The sequence below is a fragment of the Geotrypetes seraphini genome, chromosome 1 (assembly GCF_902459505.1).
Source record: "Geotrypetes seraphini chromosome 1, aGeoSer1.1, whole genome shotgun sequence".
In the NCBI taxonomy this organism is placed as follows: Eukaryota; Metazoa; Chordata; class Amphibia; order Gymnophiona; family Dermophiidae; genus Geotrypetes; species Geotrypetes seraphini.
In genome coordinates, this window is record NC_047084.1 from 382,296,822 (window position 1) to 382,321,267 (window position 24,446).

Consider the following 24,446-nt stretch of genomic DNA (forward strand, 5'->3'; position numbering starts at 1 on the left):
CTCTCATACGAGGAAAGACTGGACAAGTTGCAGCTCTACTCTCTAGAGGAGCGCAGGGAGTGGGGTGACATGATTGAGACATTTAAGTACGTCACAGTCGTGTCGAGGTGGAAAACGACATATTCTTTCCTAAGGGACCTTCAGTCACAAGGGGGCACCCGCTCAAACTCAGAGGAGGGAGATTTGGAGGTGACACCAGGAAGTATTTCTTTACAGAAAGGGTGGTGGATCACTGGAACAAACTACCGGTGCAAGTGATAAAGGCCACTAGCGTGCTCGACTTTAAGAATAAATGGGACATCCAGTGGGATCTCTACGTGGTTCGAGCAGCACTCTGACTTAATGGGGTGGGACAGTAGAGTGGGTAGACTTGATGGGCTTTAGCCCTTTTCTGCCATCATCTTTCTATGTTTCTAAGTTATCGCTTGATGACAGAAAACAATCTTGATAGCTCTTTCTTTATGAAATGGTTACATTTACATGCACTTTGCTTTCATTTCTCCTTCAACATTTTTTCTTTTACAATTCTTGTTGTTTCAAGGCTTTATGTTGCAGCTGAACTTTCAACCAGTTAATTTCTTTCTCCAATAATTTAGTCTTCTGTTGATGACACTTTAAGATCTCAAGAGATTTCTGCCAGTAAAAAAGATATTAATGAATTATAACCAATGCAAGCCAGAAAGCATTAACCCCCCACTTTTACTAAGGTGTGCTAGCCAATTTAGTGCGTGCTAAATCGGCTAGCACGCCTTAGTAAAAGGACCCCAAAATTAAAACTTGAGTATTTAGTCAGATTTGTTAATGTTCACCTAGAGCTCTGAACAATTTACAGAATAAAACACAAAAATGCAAGCAGTAAAATTACAATTACACTTCCCCCTCGGTATTCACGGTTTGAGTAGTGGCGCTGGTGGCTGGCTGGTAGGGGGCGCTATAATGCTGTAATGGAATGGATAGTGTGCAAAACATGTCTGTGGAGTATGTTGTAGATTTTTCTACATATAACACCTGCCTTTCATATGGTTCTGGCTAGTTAGATGCATATGTGATAGTTAAGGCCACACCCAATAGAAACTTATGAAAAGTTGGTACACAAATATAAACAAATTGAATATGGATTGCGGCAAAGGCCAGAAAAATAACATTAGAGAATAACAGAAAAACACTAGGGGTTACCAGGAGGGCTGGATAAGCCAGATCATAGGGGAAATCAGGTAATACATAACACACTTCTAGAGGTATTAATGATTCCATTTTGTATTAATCTGACTCCATTTTGTTTTCTGTCATTCTTTGTGTCTTTTCTTGGTGTAAAACATACTGAAGGTTTCCCGCTTAAAAAAAGCTAGGGTTTCTAGTGTTCTTTGTCTGGATTGTCATGAAACCACATGGCTTAAGTATTAACAGATGGTCCTGACATTCAAATGCTGGGTATAGAAGAAAAAGAAGTATCAAATATGAATGAAAATATGTCGTACGATTTATGAATGTGAGAGAATGTGAGTGATTATGAATGTGAATGTATAATAAACATAGAATTGGTTTTGAAAACATTTTTATATATTTTAAACCTGAAGAAAATCCTGAGAAGTAACATCTGCAGTTTGACCTATCTGACCTTTCAGCTAGCCTACCATAGAAACTTGTGAAGCCCACATAGGAAATTCTCAGTAAGGGGGGGTCTGGGGTTTTTTCTTGTGTGTGTCAGTGAAATTTGAAGCTGTCAGTGTTACTGAGTCTTGGTTAGAAAGCTGGTTTGAGCTAAATTGTTAAAGAATTACTGAGAGAAAAAGTGTTCACAAAAATATAATTTGTAAAACTTTTCTTAAGCCTGCTAACTATGTTAAAAGGAATTTTTTTTGATCATACCCAAGGACGGCCTCTCTGTTGGCTGACTGGTTGACAGGTGTGATGTCATACTAGACATTGCAAAAGTATATAAGTGAACCTTGTGGGAGTAGAACTTGGAAAAAAACAGGAGAACTAACGGACCGTAACAAATGGAGAGCTAACATAAAAATCTACAAACAAATGATAAAAGACAAACGTAAAGCATTCTACTCAATTAAAATCAACTCATCTTGTAATGGTTCACAAGGAATCAATACAAAAGAGCTATTCAACCTGATCACAAATTTATTTGACACCGCTCGCTACACCACACCCACACACAACTCTAAGTTACCCTCTGCAAATGACTTAGCACTACACTTTGATTCAAAAATTAAAAACCTTAGAATTCATTGTTCAACAAACAACCCTAGTGATCATCCGATACCTATCACCCAAGGAAATGATACACCGGCAGACATGATCTGGAGCTCCTTTCAAGATTTAGAGTGGAACAATTACAACAGACTATATAACAAATACTCTAAATCCTATTGTGTTCTGGACTCATGCCCCCCAGAAATCATGAAAGCGGCACCTTTAGTATTTAAACTATCGTTGATGCAATATTTGGCTCATAACCTAAAAACTGGGAAGTTCCTCTCTAATAATGGTCACATAATAATAACCCCAATTCTAAAAAATCAAAAAGAATCTTCAGCTATAATATCCAACTACAGACCAGTAGCATCCATTCCGTTTATTGTAAAAATTATGGAGGGATTGGTACACACCCAACTGATGGATTATCTGGATCAGTTCTCTCTCCTACATGAAACTCAATCCAGTTTTAGACCATTATTCAGTACTGAGTCAATAATTGCAGTTATTTTAGACAATCTGCGCCTACTGTTTAGTAAGGGCCTTAATGCCCTGGTTATGCAATTCGATATGAGTTCTGCCTTTGATTTAGTAGACCACAGGAAACTGCTTCAATGCCTAGACGCCATTGGTATCAGGGACGAGGTGCTGAATTGGTTCCGTGGCTTCCTTATGTCCCGTACTTATCAAGTACATTTTAATTATGAACTTTCAGATACCTGGAGCAATCCATCTGGTGTGCCACAAGGGTCCCCGCTATCTCCATTGCTCTTCAACGTCTACATGTCCTCACTAGGCACGCAGCTAACCCAGTTAGGGATAAAACTATTTAGTTATGCAGATGATTTTACGATCATCATTCCATTCGTTAATTCTATCTCTGAAACTATTCCTAAAGCTTCAGAAGCCATAAACGTGATGGAGCACTGGATGACAACCTTTAGGCTCAAACTTAATTCAGAAAAGATAACTTTCTTTATTGCTTCACCACATCCGCTTGACATCAATAATCTTAATTACCCTAACCAACCTACCATATAGATACTAGGTGTAACTTTGGATCAGTGCCTAACCATGAGAGACCAGGTGGACTCCTTGATCAGAAAGGGATTTTTCACTCTCTGGAAACTCAGATCCATTAAAGCTTATTTCGATACAGCGGCATTCAGAACCCTAGTCCAATCTCTCGTACTGAGTCTACTTTACTACTGTAACATCGCCTATTTAGCAATTTCCCAAAAGAACATGCAGAGTTTACAATTGATGCAAAATGCAGCGGTCAAACTGATCTTTGGGCTGAGGAAGTTTGACCACGTGACACCCTACTACCGGCAGCTGCATTGGCTGCCAATGGAGGCGTGCATAAAGTTTAAATTTGCCTGCTTCTGCTTCAAAGCACTACACGGACTTGCCCCTAAATATATAACTGACCTTTTCGTCTTCTCAGCCAACAGACACAAGAGAAGCTCACATTCCAACTTCGTTTCCCCCCCAGTGAGAGGTTGTAACTGAAAAAAACACCATGAACATCTTCTCTCGCACCAAGCAGCATCATGGGGTAAAGACCTAGAACAATTGCTTTCGCCCACTACTTATGAGGAATTTAGGAAACGTCTGAAAACACACCTGTTCCTAAAGTATCTAGACAACTGATCCTCTCTTCTCTCTCCTCTCTATAGCGATTAACTTGTTCGATTGATCACTCTCTCCTCAAAAATGGATTTCCTGTCCTATTAACCCTCTTTCTTCCTCCCCTCTTAAAGTCAATCAATTTGTACCTTTGCTTAATCTTTGTAAACCGCATAGAACTTCACGGTATTGCGGTATATAAGCTGTTATTATTATTATTATTTTTTTTTTTAGATATTTGCCAGGAGAGATGTACTTTGACATGCCTGACTTTATATGATTTTTTTGCACAAATTACCTGTGAATTATGATAAAGCTAATAAAAAATAACCGATTGGAAAAGATTTGTGCAATTGTAATTATTCCCAGGCAACTAAGGGCAGGGTTTGATAAGTTACCTTGTTCAGGTTTCGTTAACCGCAGTTTCGATTACTCACAGTTTTTCATTCTCTGGCTCTGCCCCCAAATTTAAATCACAGCATCACACGCTCCCGGCGTTTAACAGAGGAAATCAATTCTTCTGGCGTTGTATGGAGGAAATTGCTACTCCCAGAGCAAATTAGGTTAGGTTATTCGTGGATTTTAAATCTTTTTTAGGGGTTTGTTACCGAAAAACCGCAAATAACATACGAAAAGTTATTCGTGGTTTTTCGGTATTCGCTGCTATGCTTTTCCCCTATCACTGCGAATGTGGAGGGGGAAGTGTACAAACATTTTATATAACACAATGCTAACAGCATTCCTATAAAACTCACACATTAAGCCCCGGATTCCGTATAGGTTGCCTAAAGTTGGGTGCACATAAATTAATGAGCTAATTAGGTGCTAAAATCAATAATTGGTGTTAATAAGCATTTAATTGGCAGTAATTAAGAGTTACACACAGATGTGCCCTATTCGATAATATGCTCATTTAAATTTCATAGGACAAAACTCAAAAGGGAGCGTGGCAAAGGGAGAGGAATGGGTGGGCACAATGTTATAGAAAACTTGGGCATTTATACCATCTTTTAGGAAGCATACATGCTCGTGTCCAAATGTTTGCTGGGAAAATGGGTGCTATGCTAATATTCTATAAAGGGGCCTCTGTGCTGAGCAACCTTTATAGAATTCATGCTTAGCACAGATCATCCCGGTGCCTAACTTTGGGTGCCCTCATACTGAATTCCCCCCAGAGAGGGGAGATTAGCTAATTTTATAATTTACATGTGTATGTACAAACTCTGCCTTAACCATGCACCTACCACTGCCCTGCAATGCTTCCTTTAAATCTCTGCATCTGTGAGGTTCTACAGTATATGTGGCCACTAGTGGTGTTCTAAAATTGCTATATGCGAGTGCAGTCAATCTAGACATATAAGGGTAGATATTTAAATCACTTATGTAGGACCATATGGGAATATTCAGAGCCACTTAGTGCCGTTGAATATTTCTTCTAACCATCTATGCTGAAATTGACTACTTTGTGGGCTGTTCAGGGTTGGAGTGTAAGCTTAACTGGTTAGCAGCAATTTTCAGTCTATTAACCAGCTGAGCAACTATATAAAATTAGAAAAGAAAAAAGGCTGTGCTGTCCTTATGTAGGGAGTTATCCAAGCACTGGTCTGAATATATGATCAAAAGTCTACTGCATATATTTTGCCATAAAGCTCATTAACATACAAGAGTTCAAAAAAGTGGAGAAAGAGAGACCTCAGAAAAAGAATAATGCTCCTTATTTCAGTACATCAAGTCCTGCAATGGAGCTAGCACAGTCATTGGTCTCTCAAAATAACGCCACAAAAACAACCAACTCTTTCCAATATCTTCAATAATAATAAATATGCAGTCAGGTACTTATCTTCATGGTTGCCGAGGATGGTCAGTCATGGCAAAAAGCAAAAACTGTTGCTGATCTTCACTCCATAAACAAATTCAGACAAACCAAATATTCAGCCAGACCAGACAGCAGCCCTGTTTTGAAGGGACTATTCTTGTTTCATGTGCTACGGTTGTTGTCTGTGGAAGATATGAGAAGATATAGTGGCCAGAGCCCTTGATATAGCATTGTTGTGAAATAGGGCCACTGTTGGGTCTGGTCGAATATTTGGCTTGTCTGAATTTGTTTATGGAGTGCTTTTTGCCATGATTGACCATCCTCGGCAACTATGAAGATAAGTATCTGACTGCATATTTATTATTATTGAAGATATTGGAAAGAGTTGGTTGTTTTTGTGGCGTTTTTTGAGAGACCAATGACTGTGCTAGCTCCATTGCAGGACTTGATGTACTGAAAATAAGGAGCATCATTCTTCTTCTGAGGTCTCTTTTTCTCCACTTTTTTTGAACTCTTGTATGTTAATGAGCTGTTTGGCAACATATATGCAGTAGACTTTTGATCATAGCTGCCGTGAACTACTATAATATTGTTGTTTGTACTACTGTTCTTTATTTGGGGTTGAACCTACCTTAACCAGCTGTACCTTGCTGATCCAATCAACTGAATTAATAGCCTGTGGAAGATTCACATGACATAACATTCCATGGTAGGCTTTCCTCAGGTTCTTCAGTTCAATTATGACAGCTGTAATCTGTTAAAATTGGGGATAATTTTCATGTTGCAGACATTTTAAAGAATGAAAAGGAAATTCTTTCAAAAATTAGTTTCTTTCATCTTTCTAGGAGAAAGCAAATTTTATTTAACAAACAGAGAAATAAACAGAGAATGCAACAAAAGGTACAGTAAATGTTCAAAAGTTTTGCATTATACAGCAATAGATTCCAGCACATTAACCCCCTCACCCTTCCCAAGAAGAGCAGGAAAAGAACATGTTTGGAGGAACAAAATAGTATTGATTCCCTCCAAGCCTGCTCCGTGTCAAAGTAAAGTATAATGGCAGACATAGCGAGGAAAGGCAGCCAGTGTACAGTCATGGTAAGGAAGAAAACCAACAAGCAATAGTGAACACAAGAAAGGAGCAATTATCCCAAACCCACCAAACAGGAGAGGTCCCAACAGTACCAAACGATAGCTAGAACGTCAGGGCCCTGGACTCTGATGGGCCCTGAAATACTGCAAAGGGGTTCCTCCCCCTGTCCCCCCAGCGAGCTAGGGCTCAACAAACCCAGTGAAACAAGAACCAACACAACTGCAAACCAGAACAGAAAAACACACACACAAAAAAAACAACAAAACCCACAACATGAGAGGAGGAATAGCCAGGAGAAACAATACAAGAAAAAGACACTCCCAGGGCGCTTATCCCCTCACCGCTTAAAGGAACTTAGATTGTTAAAGTATTAAGTATCAGACTGCGGGCTTAAGGAGACAAAGAATATACATAAGGACCCCCAGACCTTTAAAAATAATTTAGATTGGCGAAAAGAAGCACACACCCGACTCTTTTCAAGCACCATCAGAGCATGTATACGATTACACCAAGCCCAATAAGAGGGAGTGTGAGCAGAGACCCATTCCCCCAGAATCACTTTCTTAGCCACCAAGCCAGCTTTCCGAAAAAATAAACAGCTGCCCCCTGGGGGAAAACAAAAAGCTTCGTACTTATCCAAGAGAAACCCCACCGGAGTAAGAGGGATGTGGCGGCCCAACAAGGATTCCAGATACCGGACCACCTGTCTCCAAAAACTCTTAACTCTGGGACAGCTCCATAAAGTATGAAAAAAGGACTTGGGCGTACTGGTACATTGTAAGTAATACGAGCACTCTTATTATGCCGCAAAAATCTCCTCCTCAGAGCCTTAAACTCTAATTCATCCCTCCTCTTAATATACATAGGCAGAACCTGTAGAGCAGTGGTTTCATACTTGCGGCCCGGGGACCACATGCAGCCTGCCAGGTACTATTGTGAGAACCTCGGTATGCTTATCATAATCACAAAAGTAAAATAAAACAGTTTCTTAATCATGTGTCTCTTTAGCTATAAATGACAATATTATTATTAAGACTTAGCCAAAAGGAAAGATTTATAAACTATAAAGAGTTTTACCTCATGCAAAATTGTCATTTCTTTAATAAGACATTAATTATTTTTTCTGAGGCCCTTCAAATACCTACAAATCCAATATGTGGCCCTGCAACGGGTTTGAGTTTGAGACCACTGGTCTACTGCATGTTAAATGTACAGCATTGCATATGCCTTTCAGCGCTATGGACATAATGATAAGTAGTAGTAGTATCTTGTTTTATGCTAGCCTGTTTTTTTCTTCTTTTAAGCACAATTGATACTAAAAATACAATTCTATCTGAATCTAAACCTTCACAGGATAGAAAAATAACTCTACTGAATAAACTCAATCAAAAAGGATTTATATTTATTCAACAAAATGATTTTAAAAATAAGTATCCTTATGTGAATACAAATCCCTATATTAAGCAACTGGTGGCACCTCACTGAGAAGCACTAACTTCAACTAAAGTTCCCTGTAACTTTTAATCAGTCTCAATTGAAACCAAACCGGTTTAGCTCTGTGACATTTTAAGGCTTTCTTGCATGAACAGTCTGCTTCAGGTCTTGCCACAAGATTTCAACAGAATTCTGTGAAAAGAAAAAAGTGATGTTCTCAAAAGACAATTACTTGAATTTACCTGATTTTCTCTCAAATGGCATTTTTCCTTTAGGTAGAGGTGCTCATTGAGAAGATCTTCAACCTGTTTTCTGCTTTGTTCACTGAAACTTTCGGCATCCTAGTATGAGCAAAGGACAGATGAGGGAAGTTGTTTAACTTGAGAATAATAAGAGCTCCTCCGTCATTCTATACCATTTACTAGAGATGATGGAAAAAGGTTTCTAAAAGCCTCTTTTTTTGTTTCTTTGTTTATCTAAATTGCAGGCATATACCAGGGTAAACCAATAGGATATATTAATGTTAGAGGATCATGCTTCATTTTGGCAGATCTTAATGGCACATCTTGAAATTTAATAATGGTCCCTGCTCAGAAGAGCTTACAGTCTAACTTGGGTTGGGGATGCAGAACCCAAGGTGAGAGGAGTTAGGAGTTGAAAGCAGTCTCAAAGAGGTGGGCTTTTAACTTATACTTGAACACTGCCAGAGACAGCAAGCCCTATGCACTATGAAAGTCATGAGTTAAGATTTGATGTTCATGTATATGAATAGCTTGGGAGATTCCTATTCATGAAGGCTGGGTAAAAGATTACATTACATTAGAGATTTCTATTCCGCTATTGCCTTGCAGTTCAAGGCGGATTACAAAAGAATTACAAAAAATGGATTACAAGAAGAAGCTATCTGGTAATTCCTAGAGGAGCTAAAGAGTGGATGAAGTTGCTTTGGAGAATTGGGAAGGGGTAATGGGGAGTGGAAAGGAGCTAATGGTATTAAGTTGTTTGCTGGAATTTCTTGAAAAGTAGGGTCTTTATTTCTTTTCTGAATGTTTTGTAATCTGGGGGTCATAATCAGTAGATTGGAGATTTAGTTGTCAAGTTTCGCTGCTTGTTTAGGAGGCCATCACATAGTTTTTTCCGTTTGACTTCTTTGATAGGAGGGTACGTGAATGGAGTGTGGGTTTTCCTATGTCTAGTTGATGTAGTTTGGATGAGGCGGTTGTTCAGGTAGGTTGGGCTGTCGCCATTTATAGTTTTAAATAGTAGACAGTAGAATTTGAATAGTATTCTTGCTGGAATTGGAAGCCAGTGTGAGTTGAGGTATGCCTCTGTGATGTGGTCGTGTTTCCTCAATGAAAAGATAAGCCTCAGTGCTGTGTTTTGGATTGTTTGTAGATACCAGAGGGAATGACCGTAACAATCCCCAAATTAAGCATCTTTTAAAATTTGTTTGCATTTTATAGAAATCATCTCTATTAATCAATTTCTTGAGTTTCTTTTATCTAATTTTAAGAAATGGATGATTTTATTCAAACTGTTGACCAACTGGGATCCACAACAAGAATGTGTGATGAAATGAGATAAAATTTGGAATGTATTCAAAAACCTTTAGACTGAGCCCACTAGTAATAGAGAAAGTTCCTGCATATAAGAACCCTTTTGGGGAGAGTGTGGCACAGTGGTTAAAGCTACATGCAGGAACTTTATCATTAGTGGGCTCACAGTCTAAAGGTTTTGAGTGGGGCTGGGTGCAGAACTGGACAGGGCAGAGTACTTGAATATTAACTTTCCGGTTTATATTTGATTCAACCTTTTTTCCTCCTTTTTGGAGAGAAAAAGGTCACATTGGTTTATATTCAAGTATATACGGTAAGTTTGAAACACTTAAACATTGTTTATTTGGCCCGTGTTTGACATGCTTGCTTTAGACACTTTGATTAAGGAAATTCTTGCTAATGCTGACATCCAAGGGGTCCACTTTAAATGGGAAGAGTTTAATATTTCAGACTTTGCTGATTTGTTTTGCCCCCAGGAGTTGTTAATGGTTTTAATGGAAAGCTTTTTATGGCTATTTTTCTGGCTTTCAGTTGAACCTGGATAAATCTATGGCCTTGAGTTCTATAGCCACAGCCAAAAAGAGGTGAGTAGGAGTATTTCCATTACAATGGGTAGAAATTGGTATCAGTACTTGGGCATTCAATTAACCATTAACACTGCACATTTGTATTTGATTAATATTGCTAAATTGTTGACATACCACTGCATGGGCAGATCTTCTGCATTCCTTGGCAGGGAGAATTGGTCTCTTTCAGAAGACTGTGTTCCCAAGACTGTGTTCAGCAATCTTATGAGTAAGTTTGAATCCAAAATGCTGAACACTACACCTATTGCTGAACAAGGACCTTATTGTCTTTTTGCTGGCAGGGCAAGAAATCCAAGTTATGATTTAATTTTCTTTATGGAAATTGGAAGGGAGGTGGCTTGGGACGCCTACACTTGAGGAAATATAATTATGCATGCTTGTTGTGCCACCTGGAGCCTTGGCACTTGAACTTCTTACTGCAAGCACCATCTCTCATCAATAATTACTGAAGGCTATCCTTCTGATAGAATATAGCATTTTTTTTTCTCAAAAAGTAACAGTTCAGGATTTGGAGAAATTATTCATGAGATACGCCAAGTCATATTGTCAACTTGACTTATGTCCCACGCACTGTTCCCTCTAAGCTGAGCAGGAGTCCTCCACCCACAGTCTCACCAATAGAGGGTGCTGTTTTACTGTCACATTTTTCAATTGTGAGGGACATGCAAGTTCTGCAGGACTCCAGGGAACATACCTGTCCTTAGCGACTGAAAATATTCCACCCCCTAGTGGTAGCAATGCAGCTGGAGGACACCTGCTCAGCTTAGAGGGACTTCTGCTAAAATTTAAACAAGCTTTAACAGAATGGATGAACTATAAGTTGAAGATCCATGCTCAGAAGTACTGGTCTGGACGCTTTGGTCCAGCCGTGGCCAAAGAGCAAGCTCTTGTATGTGTTTTCTCTGTGGCCCATAATAGGCCGGACATTCCACAGGATTGCAAGCCATCAAAGAACAGTAATTCTTGTGGCTCCAGGTTGGTTCCACAGACTGTAGTATGTAGAGCTAGTTCTCTTCAGAAAGGCGCAAATCTCAGACTGCAAGTACCGCCAGACCTTCTTTCTCGGGGGCCAGTCGTCATAAAAGTTCCAGATCTCTGTTCTTACGACATTGCTTGAATACCTTGCTCAGAGCCAAAAAGCCTCCAACTGTCTGCTTATGCTAAGGTGTGGAAAACTTTCCAGCACTGCTGCATTAAAAAGAAGGTGGAGCGTTTCTCTGCTCCAATTTCCATAATGATAGCCTTCCTCAAGGCAAGTCTTGACAAGGGGCTTACAGTGGCATCCTGCAGAGTTCAAGTGGCAGGACTTCTGTCTACTTGGGATGCTTATAAACAGTCTTTACCACAAAGAGCCCATAATTTGATTTAAATTCTCTCCAGTCTGGGTAACTAATTTCTTCTTCTTTCTGGCTTGGAATGTGTTCCCCCTAGAATTTGTTAATTGTATTAATGATTCAGGGAGGTAGGGGAGTGTGGTAGTGGCTTACCAAGGGGGGGGGCAGTCTGCCCCGGGTGCATGCCCCAAGGGAGTGCACAGCTGGCCACCCACCGAGGAATAGGCTGCCACTGGGGAAAGGCTGCCACTGCCACCATCAGGAACAAGCTGGCGCCGAGTTCTCCCTGCTTTTCTTCCCCACGGGGCCCTCCAACTCTCGCCACCCGACGTCAATTCTGATGTCGGAGAGGACGTTCTGGGCCAGCCAATCGCTGCCTGGCTGGCCCGGAACGTCCTCTCCGACGTTAGAATTGACGTCGGGCGGCAAGAGTTGGTCGGCCCCGTGGGAAAGAAAAGCAGGGAGGGAGAACTCGGCGCCGGCCTGTTCCCGATGGTGGCAGTGGCAGCCTTTCCCCGGTGGTGGTGTCAGCAGCAGCATGTTTCCCAATGGCAGTGGGATGGGGGAGGGCAGGGAGAAAGAAAGAAAGAAATGGGGGGCAGGGAGCCAGAAATAAAGAAAGGGGGCAGGGTGAAACAAAGAAAGGAAGAAAAAAAATGGGGCACGGAGAGAGAGAAAGACATAAATAAAGGGGGCATGGAGAGAGAAAGAAAGAAGGGGACAGGGTGAAAGAAAGAAAGAAATGGGGCACAGAGAGAGAGAGAAAGACAGACATAGAGAAAAAAGGGGGCATGGAGAGAAAGAAAGAAGGGGGCAGGGTGAAAGAAAAAAATGGGGCACGGAGAGAGAGACAGATATAAAGAAAGGGGGCATGGAGAGAGAAAGAAAGAAGGGGGCAGGGTGAAAGAAAGAAAAAAATGGGGCACGGAGAGAGAGAAAGACAGACATAGAGAAAGAAAGGGGGCATGGAGAGAGAAAGAAAGACAGGGCAGGCTGAAAGAAAAAAATGGGGCAAGGAGAGAGAGAAAGACAGACATAGAGAAAGAAAGGGGGCATGGAGAGAGAAAGAAAGACAGGGCAGGCTGAAAGAAAAAAATGGGGCATGGAGAGAGAGAAAGACAGACATAGAGAAAGAAAGGGGGCATGGAGAGAGAAAGAAAGACAGGGCAGGGTGAAAGAAAAAAAAATGGGGCACGGACAGAGAGAAAGACAGACATAGAGAAAGAAAGGGGGCATGGAGAGAGAAAGAAAGACAGGGCAGGGTGAAAGAAAGAAAGAAAGAAATGGGGCACGGAGAGAGAGAAAGACAGACATATATAAAGAAAGGGGGCGAAAGAAAGAAAGAAGGGGCAGGGTGAAAGAAAGAAAGAAATGGGGCACAGAGAGAGAAAGACAGACATACAAAAAGAAAGGGGGTATGGAGAGAGAAAGGAAGAAGGGAGCAGGGTGAAAGAAAGAAAGAAATAGGACACGGAGAGAGAGAAAGACAGACATACAGAAAGAGAGGGGGCATGGAGAGAGAAAGGAAGAAGGGGGCAGGGTGAAATAAAAAAAAAGTTTGGGGAGGGAATGAGGTTTGGAGGAGAGGAAGCATACAGGAGGCTGAAAGAAGGGAAGAAATATTGGATGCGCAGTCAGAAGAATAAAGTGCAACCAGAGACTGATGAAATTACCAAACAAAGGTAGGAAAAATGATCTTATTTTCAATTTAGTGATCAAAATGTGCCCGATTTGAGAATTTATATATGCTTTCTATATTTTGCACTATGGCAATAGCGGATTTTAGCGCAGGGAGCCTATAAGCGTCGAGAGCAGTGTGGGGCATTCAGCGCAGCTCCCTGCGCTAAAAACCGCTATCATGGGGGGTATATTTGTCTATTTTTGTATAGTTGTTATTGAGGTGACATTGCATAAAGTCATCTACCTTGACCTCTTTGAAAACCTGCGGAATATAAATGATATTTTCTCTGCGTACAGTGTGCTTTGTGTTTTTAAAAATTTTATTGTTGGTAGATCATTTGGACTTGGCCATGAAGGTAAGGGGGAGGGAGGGAGGGGAGCTGCTGAAAGACATCTAGTAATCCTTGCAGGCTTGACTGTGCAGGGAATTATGTAGACTTTACTTTCTATGAATGAATAGAATGAAAATGATATATAGTTACTTGCTTGTTTTTATGTGCGTGCGCTGAAGGAAAGTGGAGAGAGAGTGGGCTGAGGACGCTGAAGGGAAATGGGGAAGAAAGAATGGGGAGAAGATGCTGATTTATAAATTAACAATTGTACAGAATATTGTTTCTTTTTATACTTTAATATGATAAGTTCAATATAAAACAATTCAAGGCTTGTGTGGATGGAATCAGGTAGTTTGCGGGGATGAGGACCGAGCTTATGGGGATTAGTCCAATAAAATGGTATTTTCTTATTTCTCATTATTTGTTGTATTTTTATTTGTTAATTTGTAAAGTGGTGATTGTTATGTATCAGTTTTTTCAAATTTACATCTACTGTCTTTATATTTTGCACAGTATTAGAGGACATGTATTACTGTTTTTGTGGTGTTGTGGTGTTGCATTGTATGCAGAGTCTGGTTTCTTGGCAGTTCAGTTTAACTTTTGTCTACATATTTCTATTTTTAGTTTGTGACTATTCCATATTGGGCGAGGGTGTATCTCTGTTCTGTGTGTATGAAAAGAACATAGTTTTCAGTAGGCATTGACTGCAGAATCAATTGACTGTGCGGGATCTGGCTTGTTTAGTTTTATAATGTATGTGTTGGTGTTCTAGTGCTCACTGCAGTGTTTAAGATGCTACCTTTTCCTAGGTACACTCTTGTTGTGCGATATGTGGATTGTTACTAAAAATCATATTTTTCATATAGATGGGAGGTGTCAAAAAATGATGGGCCCCGGGTGTCACATATGCTAGGTATGCCACTGGAGGGTGGTAAGGGAGTCGTTATGGGATTAACTTTCTTTTTGATGGAAGAGAGAAGTATAAGAGTTAGCCATCTTTCTCACTTATTTTTTTCCTTTTTGACGATTTTTAAACATTTTGATCCATTTTTTTTTTTAAAATACAGGAAACGCTGCATTCTGGACCTCCCCGGACCTTACCTGGTGGTCTAGCAGGCTTTCGGGGCAGGAGTGATCTTCCTATGCTCCTGCCCTGTTCAGATCACTGAGACAAAATGGCTGCAGGGAGTTACCGTAGTCTCTCGAGACTACGACGGGAACTCCCTGCAGCTATTTTGTCTCAGTGATCTGCACAGGGCAGGAGCATAGGAAGATCGCTCCTGCCCTGAAAGCCTGCTAGACCACCAGATAAGGTCCGGGGAGGTCCAGAATGCAGCATTTCCTGTAGTTAAAAAAAAAAAAAAAAAAATTGCGGATACTGAAACCACAGATTTGGAGGGAGAAGTGTACTGATTTTCAAAATCCAACTTACAAACTCTCCGATATTCCTTGACCGCCTTCTCATACCTTGGCTTACACTTTATTGAGAACACTAAGATCAACAAAACAGAATCTGCTTATCGTTCCCTGTCTGAAAATTATTGGCACAAGGTGGTCAGTAATTTTTTCTGTGACAAGTCCCCAGCTTTGGAACACCCTACCGGGATACCTACATAATGAAACAGCATTGAATAGATTCAAAGGCTCCCTAAAAAGCATTTTATATAAGGATTCAAGACAAAGTTAGACAAGTTCCTGCTGAACCAGAACGTACGCAGGCTAGACTCAGGGCACTGGTCTTTGACCTAAGGGCCGCCACGTGAGTGGACTGTTGGGCACGATGGACCACTTGTCTGACCCAGCAGTGGCAATTCTTATGTTATATATCATTTTTCACCCTTAATGATCAAGCCCCTCCTTAGATGCTCTTGAACTTCTTTTACTTGCCCTATTGTTCTTCCCTTATTTGTTCGATCTTTCTTTACTATAACATTTGTAGTTCCTCCCCTCCTCTTTTTGTATCAGTTATGATATTTATAAGTCTGCCCAAACTTTGTACATGTATATTATTACTCCCCTGTTTTTAGATTTGTAATACGCTTTGAAATTATGACAATGTGTGTATATCGAATTTTAAATAAAACTTGAAACTTTGTGTAAGAGTGATGAAGTTTTCCAGATGCTATCTTGGACATATAAAAGTTTGGTTGTTAGAAGAGGCTGGGAAGGGAGTAATTTTCTGAACAAATTAATTTATGTTATACCGGTATATTATCTGCATCTGAAGCTGTCAATTTTAGGCAATTTCTCTCTAATTTTGGCAATAGATGTAGTGTTCAGCATTTTGGATTCAAACTTACTCATAAGATTGCTGAACACAGTCTTGGGAACACAGTCTTCTGAAAGAGACCAATTCTCCCTGCCAAGGAATGCAGAAGATCTGCCCATGCAGTGGTATGTCAACAATTTAGCAATATTAATCAAATACAAATGTGCAGTGTTAATGGTTAATTGAATGCCCAAGTACTGATACCAATTTCTACCCATTGTAATGGAAATACTCCTACTCACCTCTTTTTGGCTGTGGCTATAGAACTCAAGGCCATAGATTTATCCAGGTTCAACTGAAAGCCAGAAAAATAGCCATAAAAAGCTTTCCATTAAAACCATTAACAACTCCTGGGGGCAAAACAAATCAGCAAAGTCTGAAATATTAAACTCTTCCCATTTAAAGTGGACCCCTTGGATGTCAGCATTAGCAAGAATTTCCTTAATCAAAGTGTCTAAAGCAAGCATGTCAAACACGGGCCAAATAAACAATGTTTAAGTGTTATGTGGGCCGCAAAAAATGTCATTTTTCATAGAAACTTAGGTTTATTTTGAAAAGTACAGTATAAAAAAAGAAGAGCAACCATAAAATTAATGTTTTCTTCCTGACACTTGGCATCTCTTCTCTGTTACTATTTTTCCTATTTCGGGGGAAACCTTATTTATTTAGTTCAATTTCTATCCCGTTGTCCCCCAAAAGCTCAGAACGGGTTACAGGTTTAACATACATAATTTCTGTACAAGCTTACGATACAAGTTTTTATCCTAACTTGATACATACTAGGGTCTAATATTAATATGCATAATATACAGTTTACTGGTTACAATTTGCTATACTTGTCCTTACGGTATAAGGTTTGCAGTACAAGTTATATCCAACAGAAAGTTACAGTGTATGATGGATTATTTATTCGATTTCTTATACCGCTCTTCTAGAGGAGCTCAAAATGGTTTACATGAATTTATTCAGGCACTCAAGCATTTTTCCCTGTCTTGGTGGTCTCACAAACTATCTACATAAGAATACTGGGACAGACCGACGGTCCCTCAAGCCCTGTATCCTGTTTCCAACAGTGACCAACCCAGGTCCCAAGTACCTGTTTACTTATTTGTTTGTTGGTTAAATGATGATTATGTTTGTAGTTTAGTAAACCGCTTAGGTCTTGTCTACAGTGATTACTTTTAAAACTGACCCATGGGAATGTTGGCAATTCTGGATCTGATAGGAGACTTATTTCCTTTCATAAGTGTAAATAACCGCTCGCACTGATAAGCACTTCCAAACATGGAAATAATCTTGTATGTGAATTTGCGAGTATTTTCAAACCTGGCTGGCAAATATTTGTAAAATTCAAGCAAGCCAACTTCACTGTATTTTGTCTTCAAATCGAAATTGCACTGGATCTCAATTACTTCCATTTGCATATGATTAGGTACCAATTCTATATTTATTGAGAAAATCAAAGAAAACAAAGAACTTGTCTTCCAAAGATTTAAAATCTGCAAATCTTGTTTCAAACTCAGTTCTAAGGCTTAAAATGTTTTCTGCATATTTTTGATACACTGCAATTTCACCTAAACTTGATTTTGCATGTTGGAAAGTGCATTAAATCTTCATTTTTCAACTGCTTTTCCCAAAGAACTAGCTTACATTGGAATGCTTTAACTTGATCACACAAGTTCGTAATGATCTGATCTTTTCCTTGCAGTTTTAAATTTAAATCGTTTAAGTGTTTTGTTATATCAACCATGAAGGATAAATCTTATAACCATACTGGATCAGAAAACAATCTTGTGTCTTGATTTTTAGTTATTAAAAGTAACATATTTAGGGGAATTGCTTGTTTTTCAATTTGGGATGCCAAAGGAGACCTTTACGCTGCCCCGTGCAGCCCGCAGCAGCGACAGAGCCCGGAGCTTGAATCGGGCAGGCATTTTGGAAGACGGACCCCTGACATCTTTGGGTCCGTCCTCTTGCCTTTCAATTACTTTAAATTGGACACCGCTGCCGTGGAGAGCCTGGGAGCTGCTTATTTTTCAGTTTGGGACGCCAGAGGAGACCTTTACGCTGCCCCATGCAGCCCGTAGCAGCACCAGAGCCCGGAGCTTGAATCGGGCAGGCATTTCGTAAGACGGACCTCTGACGTCATTGGGTCCGTCCTCCTTGCCTTTCAATTACTTTAAATTGGACACTGCTGCCACGGTTATGTTTTCTTGTGGATTAGTGATGTGTAAAATTGTTAGATCCGGGTAGTTGATTTATTGTAATTGTGGGTGGAGTGAGTTAACATCTTTGATGTTGCCAATTAACAGACAGATTAGTAAAATCGGTAGGAGATTCATGTTTGCACGGTAAAGTATTTCTTCCTAGCACAGAAAGTGTATTGGTTTCCCTGTAAATTCTTGAGTTATCGTTTGTATGGTTGTTAACTGGATTGGTGTAGTTTTTGAAGGTGGCCCAAGTGGATATAGTTCTTAAGCAGTCCTACTGCAAGTCTCTAGTAATTACACATGCATCTAGCAATAACTCATGCATTTAACAACTATATGTGTCTCTGATGGTAACACATGCCTCTATAGTTCCTAAGCAGTCCTAATTCAAGTCTCCAACAATTACACATGCATCTAACAATTACACCTCGGGCTAGCAATTGTATGACTCTGATGATAACATATGCCTAACAGTTACATATGCAGGCAGGCAGTTCTTTCTTCTAGCGGACTGCGGGGGGGGGGGGGGGCGGAGCTCACATGCCCGGCAGGATCAGGTCGATGGGCTCCCGGTAGTGGCGGCTGGTCCCGCTGCTTAGATTCAAAAGCAGGCAGTTGTTCTCCCCAGCGGACTGCGGGGGGGGGGGGGGAGGGCGGAGCTCACACGCCCGGCAGGATCGGGTCGATGGGCTTCTGGTAGTTGCGGCTGGTCCCGCTGCTTCGATTCAAAAGCAAGTAGTTGTTCTCCCCAGCGGACTGCGGGGGGGTGGAGCTCACACGTCCGGCAGGATCGGGTCGATGGGCTCCCGGTAGTTGCGGCTGGTCCCGCTGCTTAGATTCAAAAGCAGGCAGTTGTTCTCCCCAGCGGACTGCAGGGGGGGGGGCGGAGCTCACACGCCCGGCAAGATCGGGTCGATGGGCTCCCGGTAGTGGTGGCTGGTCCCGCTGCTTAGATTCAAAAGCAGGCAGTTCTCCCCAGCGGATTGCGGGGGGGCGGAGCTCACACGCCCGGCAGGATCGGGTCGATGGGCTCCCGGTAGTTGCGGCTGGTCCCACTGCTTAGATTCAAAAGCAAACTATACATTTTTTGAATACATAAATATGTGGACACAAAAAACAAAAAATTACTTTACAAAATTACCACCATATTGTGATTCATGTTACTTGATGACTAAAAGATAATCCTCTCTTTAAAATGTGCAACAGGTAATAAGGTGACTTTCTTCAGAAAGATTCAAGATGTTCAGTAGGTATATATCCTAAAGTTTCTTAATAAACACATAAAATTTATCTGTGGCTCTTTTTTTATGTTCATCATACCTTTATTTCCTTTAACAATTTCACCACATTTTTCATTATACGATGCTTTTCCTTTTCTACCCCATCATTAATTGTAAGGAGATCTGTAAGAAAAATAATTAAACATTTATTTCAGAAGTATTAAGCATCCAATCCACACGAACACCAATCTGCCCAAGTTTTCAGGATAACCTTAATAAATATGTATGCTAGATTTCATATACTAGCTCTTCAGAAACTGCAAATCTAGCTTATATGTATATTCATCATGGTCATCCTGAAAACTTGAATGGTTAGATGTGCCTCCAGATAATATTTGGGAAACATGCTAATATAGCTTGCTAATATATTAAAATGATTTATTTACAGTACATACTGTCCAAGGCACAGAACTACTGGTGGTGCATTCATAAAGCAATAAAATAGTTGTGTTTATTCCATGGTGTTGAAAGTATTAGAGCCGCCAAGCATACCACACAGACATGTAGATTTGTAGATGATGGAAGAGTGGCAGACCCTGACCAACTTTGAAAGGGATGGGTTTATGAGGAGCTAGCTAAAATAAAAGTAGACAAAGCGATGGGGCCAAATGGTGTACATTTGAGGGTGCTGAAGGAACTTAGGGAAGTTCTGGTAGCTCCGCTGACTGACCTTTTCAATGTTTCTCTAGAGTCGGGAGTGGTACCAGAGGATTGGAGAAGGGCGGATGTGGTCCCTTCTCCACAAAAGTGGAAGTAAGGAAGAAGTAGGGAATTACAAGCTAGTAAGCAAATTAATGGAAATGCTTTTAAAACAGAGAAGGTTGAAGTTTCTAGAATCCTGTGGGTTATAGGACCAGAGGCAACATGGATTCACTAGAAGTAGGTCTTGTCATACAAATCTGATCAATTTCTTTGACTGGGTGACCAGAGAATTGGATAGAGGGAATGTGCTAGATATGGTGTATTTAAATTTTAGCAAAGCCTTTGACAGTGTTCTACAGTCAGTGTATGCAAATCTATCTTATGTAGTTTCAAGTTTATTTAAAAAATTTTATACCGCTTAATCAAATTTCTAAGCGGTGTACAAAGTAAAAAATTTTCCATAAAAACAAATTCAAATTAGAAGTACTAAACAAGACCAGGGTAGGTTAATAAAACACATAACAAAACATATGAACTAACTTCACACAGATGGGGAAGAAGGGCTAGAACTACAATCTTTGAGGAAAAGAGAACAGTAAAAGGGGAAAAACAATAGGTAAGGGTAAAAAGCTATAAAGCCAGAAAACCAGTCAAACTAAGAGGTGCTTCTGGATTGATCTAAGAAAGACTTGCATGAGGGAGGGGGGATCATTTTATAAAATTACATTACATTAGTGATTTTTATTCCGCCGTTACCTTGCGGTTCAAGGCGGATTACAGAAGAGGATTTCTGAACATGTCCAGAGGTGTTACAGAGTAGAGCGGGTTGCTTCAGAGGATTGAAATGTTTCATATGGTGTTAAATACAGAAAGAGCTTTATAAAATTGTTTGACTGTATACATGTATAACAAATAAGTGAATGAAAAATGTGTACCTGCTTTTATATGATCTGAACGTAGGTATTCCCAGGGGTGTAGTTTGGCCACAGCAGAGGAGGTGCGGATGGATTGTACATGTATAGAGTACACACACATACATTTAGACCTTCATCCAAACAGTGCTAAGTTTTTCATTGTCATTTGTGTGCTACTGAGGTTGGATCTTGGAGTCTATGCTGCCTTGATAAAATATCAAAGTTAACAAAACCCGAGTATGTATAGAACAAAAGCAAACACTAGACATGAGTTCTATAACATAAATGTTCCATAGACTGTGCGGTGCGATTGGCAGCGATTGGCTGGGCCATAACGTCCTCTCCGACGTCAGAATTGACGTTGGAAAGAAGACTTCCTGTCGGCTTTAGCAGCAGCGGCAGGGCAGTAAGAGAAGGGGACCCAGGGAAAGGAAGAAGGGAGAGACAGGAAATGATTGCCTGTCCTGTTGTCCCCGAGCACAGCTTCGGGACGCTGTCCCGAAGCTGTGTGTAGGGACAACAGGACAGGAGGTCTGAAAACTGGCCTATGGTCACCTTAATCTTGCCGGCCCTGAGCAGACTGGCAGAAATTTCCTGCGGACTGGCACTGGCCCACGAACCGGCAGTTGAAGAACAGTGATCTAGATTATGATGTTCAGAACTGGGAGGCTGGGGATCCTGGAGGCGGGAAGAGATTCTGGATGTTCCAGGAGGTGGGAAGGAGGGAGGGGGTCAGAAGGGGGGATTTTGAATTTCTGGGAAGGTGGGAGAGAAGGAAGGAGGGGGGGTGGGTCTACACACTTCAAGCTGATACCTGCATAGCTAAATGACCTAAGTGTTAGGTCCTATTTATGTGTCCTATTTGGTTGCTTTGTTATATGGGCACCAGCACTGAATACTACCAGCACCCACATAGTTCCCTGGACTCTGCCCTAGGAACAGCCCTCTCCAGCCTACTTAAATTGTCTTGAATATCAACTAGTTTGTGTTTACCTTCTAATCTTTTTAGTAGAGTAGACAGCTGTGGATAAGAAGAACAATATTCATGATGGTCCTGTCTGCTGTCTTCTGTTCTAAAGAAATAAATTTTATTAGCATGTATTCTTACAGATTAGTGGTAAAAAAAAAACCAAACCTCTTTTGATAAAAGAAAGCAGTACTGAAATGCTGCTATTCTCATAATTAACAGGAAAACGTACGTGACCAGTGTAGGACACCCAGTTCACTGAATTGAGAGAAACAGGTATGACTGACTACATATGCTGCCAGCTCACAGGATAAATAATTAAGAGATGCAAATGGCTGATAGCCCTGTGAGCAGTAATGTTTCTCAAGGCCAGGATTTTTGAACTACAGGTAGTCCCTTGTTTAAGAACACTTGACTTATGTCAGACTCATACTTACAAACCAGGGTCCTGCTACCTCCTTCATGTGCAAGCGTGACCCTCTTTCTCCCTTCCTGTCCCAATGCCTCCCTCTTCCTCCCTTCTATGTCCCAATGCACCCCTCTTCCTCCCTTCTGTGTCCCTAAGCACCCCTCTTCCTCCCTTCTCACTTGCCTCCCTCCAGCAGGTGTTACCTCCTGTGGCCTGATCCCTTCTCCCCGCCATACTTCTCAAAGCCGTGGCCACAATTCCTACATGCGGCCCACAGCTGGCTCAGAAGCCTTCCCTTCCTGTCCCAATGCGCCCCTCTTCCTTCCTTCCATGTCCCAGTGTGCCCTTCATCCTCCTAACTTGCTTCCCTTCTGTGGGTGTTACCTCCTCTGGTCAACTCTCTCCTCCCTGCCAAAGTCTCAAAGTTGTGACTGCAGGTCCTGCACACAGCCCGCAGCTGACCCGGAAGCCTTCCTTCTCTGCTGGGAAGGCTTCTGGGTCAGCTGTGGGCCACATGCAGAACTCGCAGCCGGCTTTGAGAAGAAAAGTATAACGGAGAGGAGGGAGCCGGCCAGTGTGGCCAAATACTTTTTTTTAATAATCCCGCCCAATTACCTTGAAAAAGCATTCCCAAAACAGTCCAATGGATGAGGGGGTGCTGAAAAGTTCTTAGCCTAACTAATTTTAGTTGGGACAGTCTCCACAAAATAGTGTCCGAACGTCCTTATAGAAGATACAAAACAAAATTTACAGCCACAAAACAACCCTTTCTAATCAGATTCAAATTGCTCCTTAGATCTGGAAGTTGCCTAATACTCTACGGAGAGGGAATCGGACAGTGGCATACCTCTAGGGTATGTGACACTCAGGGTTGATCTTTTTTTAACACTCCCCTCCAATATAAAAAGAGATTGGAGGAGCAACCCCTAGGAGCTGCACCCAGGGTGGACTGCCCATCCTGCACCACCTTGGTACACCACTGCATAAGTAAGGGGATTTTGGTCTCCAAAAGTTAGTAAAAAATGTATTATAAATTAGTCAAATGAAAGATTACCTTATTTCCATTTTCTATTTATAAATGTTTATCAATACAGCTAATATACTACTTTATTCTCAAGCAATAGCAAAAAAATATTTATTCTACCTTTTATCATCTTTGGTTTCTGCTTTCCTCATCTTCTCTTCACTCTCCATTCCATCCAGTGTGCTCTCTTTCTCTGTTCCTTCCATTTTTCTTTCTCTGTCTCCACTCCCTCCCCATGCTCTGGCATCTCTCCCTTCTCCTTTCCTTCCCTCCTTCCTACCCCACCTCACTCCATGGTCCTGGCATCTGCTTCCCTTCCCCCCATGCCCTGGGATCTCTCTCCTTCCATATCTTCCTCTATGCTCTGGCATCTCCCTTTCCCTCCCTTCCTTCTCGATAGTTTGGCATCTCAATCTTCTTCCCTTTCCTCCCCCCATGCTCTGGCATCTCTTTCTCTGCCATCTCTCCCTCCCCCTCCATGCTCTGGTATCTCCTCTCTTTCCTTTCCCTCCCTCCCTCCTCCCTGGTCTGGCATCTGTGTCACCTTCACTTCCCTACCCCCCAAGCCCTGGCATCTCCTTTTCTTCCTTCCTTCCTTTCCCTACTCCATGTTCTGGCACCTCTCTTTCATCTCCTCTCCCTTCCCTGGTCTTCCTTCTCCCTTCCTCCCTCTCCCCAATCTAGTGCAGCGTTTCTCTGCCCCTCCCTCCCTTCGTCACCCTGCAGTTGGCAGCACAACATTCAAATTCACTGACCTGGTTGGTATCAGGCCTTCCTCTCTGCTGGGTCCTGCCTTCACAGAAACAAGAAGTAGGTGGGACACAGCAGAGAGGAAGGTCCAATGCCGACAAGAGCAGCGAATCGTGAACCAGGGGGACTGGTCTTTCCTCCCTAAGGTCTCCCATCCCTCCTGCTTGCTTCCGCTCTCTTCCCTGTATTCAGTCCAGCACCTCTCTCTCAAACCCTCCCCCCACCACCCCATCCTACTATCAAATTTATGAGATTGTCTACCAACAAGTCTGCAGCTTTCCTTCTCCTTCCCATCCAACACAAGTTGTG

General features: G+C 41.4%; 1 protein-coding gene across 5 annotated transcripts in view; it reads right to left on the reverse strand.

Moving 5' to 3' along the window:
• Positions 1 to 380: 380 nt before the first annotated feature.
• The window catches only part of LOC117346450, a 133,409-nt gene continuing 109,343 nt past the window's right edge, over positions 381 to 24,446 (reverse strand). For all 5 annotated transcript variants that reach the window (XM_033916033.1, XM_033916043.1, XM_033916023.1 and 2 more), the window contains 5 exons: positions 21,981 to 22,060; positions 19,472 to 19,554; positions 8,426 to 8,524; positions 6,288 to 6,410; positions 381 to 633 (listed from right to left, as the gene is read on the reverse strand). In XM_033916033.1, coding sequence (XP_033771924.1) covers positions 520 to 633; positions 6,288 to 6,410; positions 8,426 to 8,524; positions 19,472 to 19,554; positions 21,981 to 22,060 — 499 coding nt within the window. In that variant the 3' untranslated portion in view covers positions 381 to 519. The remainder of the gene's footprint in view (positions 634 to 6,287; positions 6,411 to 8,425; positions 8,525 to 19,471; positions 19,555 to 21,980; positions 22,061 to 24,446) is intronic.